Source organism: Mus pahari, chromosome 3, assembly GCF_900095145.1.
Source record: "Mus pahari chromosome 3, PAHARI_EIJ_v1.1, whole genome shotgun sequence".
NCBI classification, from domain to species: domain Eukaryota; kingdom Metazoa; phylum Chordata; class Mammalia; order Rodentia; family Muridae; genus Mus; species Mus pahari.
Window position 1 is genome coordinate 111882094 of NC_034592.1, and position 2998 is coordinate 111885091.

General features: G+C 50.4%; 1 protein-coding gene across 1 annotated transcript in view; it reads left to right on the forward strand.

The window, feature by feature from the left end:
- Nucleotides 1–1375: 1375 nt before the first annotated feature.
- Nucleotides 1376–2998, forward strand: part of Mertk (MER proto-oncogene, tyrosine kinase) — a 105473-nt gene continuing 103850 nt past the window's right edge. Inside the window, exon 1 of the mRNA XM_021193630.2 lies at nt 1376–1582. Within this exon, the coding sequence (XP_021049289.1) occupies nt 1525–1582 (58 nt within the window). The 5' untranslated portion in view covers nt 1376–1524. The remainder of the gene's footprint in view (nt 1583–2998) is intronic.

Consider the following 2998-nt stretch of genomic DNA (forward strand, 5'->3'; position numbering starts at 1 on the left):
ATTTCCTCTGCCCAAATCTATGAATCTAATAAAATGGCCAATGCTTCATTCCTAGTGCATTGGTGGTAGCCTATAAAACAGTACAGTACAAGGGAGGCCCCATTAACAAAGACAGATTTGAGGCTGGAAAGTTGACTCAGTGATGACCAAAAGCTACTTGGGGAGAAAGGAATTTATTTCAGCTTACAGTTGTAATGCATCATGAAGGAAAGTCAGAGCAGGAATTCGAGGCAGGAGCCTGGAGGCCAGAACTGAAGCAGAAACCATAGAGGAACCCTGCTTACTGGTTTGCTCTCCTAGCTTGCTCAGTTTGTTTTCTTATACATCCCTGGATGCCCTACCCAGGAACATCCACAATAAACTGGGCTCTTTCACATCGAGCACCAATCAAGGGTCTGTTTAATCCTGCGCTTCTGGTTTGAAGTCCTCCTGCAGGTCTGGAGATGCTTATGGCTCTGTCCTCAGTTTCAGCAATAAATACTTTCAAATCTTCAGGGCGGTTTACTCTGGACCCTAATGTGATCTTATCTCCAAAGAAAACAAATCATTCTATTTCTTTTAAGAAAGCCTCAGACGCCTTCCGTTTCTTTGAGATTCACAATCTGAAGCCGCTGTTTGGGCCTCCCACCTTTTCCTGCTATGCCACTTTCAAACTCTCTCCTCATAGGATTCCGCTTAGTTCTCCCGGAGCTAGCCCTCTCGGGTGGAGGTTGCAAGATCTTGACGCCAGGGTCCGCTCTTGCACTCCGTTTCAGTAGCCAGGGGGAGGACCTGGCAAGCAGGGTGTGCTGCCACGGTGGCCACAGCCTCTGGAATGCAGCTGCTAGGACCTCTTATACCAGGAGAGCCTGAACTGCAGAATCGCTGCCCCTCCAAAGCAGCTGGACCCACTAACCCTCAAAGGTCTTGGAGTTGCATCTGGCGCTCTCCACTAAATTCTGCCTCTACCCTTTCCAAGCCCTCCTACCTACCCATACAGAGTGAGATTCCTTTGATGTAATCGAGTAGCCAGAGACCCTCCTCCCGATTATTCTTTTAGCCCCCTCCCCTTCCTCTCCCTCTCTCGGTCCTTTTAGCTCAAGATGGTGGCCCTCCTTAGCTCTGTTCCATCTCCTCCAGCACCTCCCTTCCAGTCTTCCTACACACAGGGCCTAACCTGCTGGAGTTGACCCAAGTTCCACTCTGCCCCGCCCCTCCACCATCCCCAGGGCTTGGCCTTGGATCCTCCCCTTCCCGCCCCCTCCTCCAGTTCCCTCCTTCTCTGCTCTCTTTGCCCTTCCCCGTTCCCGCCCCTGTCCACTCCAACCTGCTGGCCCCTCCCGGGCCTGAGCCCCGGGCCCGCCTCTTCTAACTGAGGACAGTTGCGGTCCCCAACTCCGCGCTGCCACTCCGGCGCCTGCTGCCCGGGCGACCGCGACTGCGGCGCTTCACAGGCGCGCTCGGCGACCAGCGAGCTGGCGAGTTTGGGACGTAGGTGGGTGCGTGCATTTGTCCGGAGAGAACTGCCAGATTCGCGGCCCCGCAATGGTTCTGGCCCCACTGCTGCTGGGGCTACTGCTGCTACCCGCGCTCTGGAGTGGAGGTGAGTGCTGACTGCAGGGTCTCCGGGAGCTGCTGCTCATTCCAGCGAACCATAGAGGGTTATAGGGTATCCCTAGCCCGGTCCTGGGGTGCACATCTTAGTAGAACCGGTGGGCACCGAGAGCTTCCAGTTACCACAGAGAAGGACCTCGAGCCCCGTGGGGCGCTCTGGGAGCATCCAAGTTTGAGCCTTTAAGAAATGCAGCTCAGGTCTGGCGTGGCATGCACCAAAAACTTTACCCTCAACACTGTCTAGCCTTGCCGAGCTTTGGCGGGGTTTCTGCGAGTCATAGACTCAGGATTCCAAGGTAATTCCACGCCGTGAACCAGTAAATAGCTGCAAAAGTTGGATGTCGCCGTTCGCGCGTGGCGTTGCACGGAGGCTAGGTATCCTTCCAGGGAAAGACTAGTTCTGACTTCTCCCCCCGGGCTCTGATGAACATTGTGTTGGTCCTCCTTTGTAGGGACACCCTGCCTGTGAGTGTAAGAAGCCTGCAAAAAGCAGAGGGCACCATACGGTCTTTTCACCATTATTACTGTGGAGCGGAATCTTTTTTGCTTGGGTAGCACAAACAAGGGCTCAGACCACAAGTGCTCTCACAAGCGGTTCAATTTGACATGCTGGATTGATTAGCGCAAACAAGTATGGCAGGTTCCTCCAACAGATGACACTGAGACACTTTGTGAAGAAGCTGCGGGAAAAACAAACATGGCTTTTCCAAAAAGAAATAGACGCGGAGTGGGGGAGGGGTTGGAAGACTACTATAAGCAAGCACGTTTCAGGTATTGCTCCTGCCCTAAAAGATCTGTTTCTATTCGGAATGTAGTTTTGTCTCTTTGATCTTGAATCTGGTAGATTAAAGTTTGTCTTTTAAGACTACCCGGAAAGTTTGGTTTATGGTCTAGCTACAAACTTCGTTTTTCCTCTCAAAGTTCATTTGCTCAAATGAATTTTTTTTAAAAACAATTCTTTCCTTGCACATTAAATTACATAAGCAATTTGTAGTTTGAGGCAACATGACAGTTTGCAACAAACATCAACAGCCAAAAATGAGCAAAGAACTGAGACCACTCTATTCTCCATTACTAAACTCAAAAATTCCTCAGCCTTTCTGCCAGGACTATTCTTAATAATCCGCTGCCAGTCGGGTGTACTTTGCTACTAGTGCTGGCGGGCCATACGTTGTTTTGGAGACTGTGACTGTGATAAGCATGGGAAGAGTGATAGGAACCAAAGCTTTTGTTTAATATTTTAAAATCGATGCTTTATTTTCTTTCTCTCTTCCTTTCCTTCTTTCTTTCTTTTTCTTTTTCAGTTTTTTTTGAGATAGGGTTTCTCTGTATAGCCCTGGCTGTCCTGGAACTCACTTTGTAGACCAGGCTGGCCTCGAACTCAGAAATCCACCTGCCTCTGCCT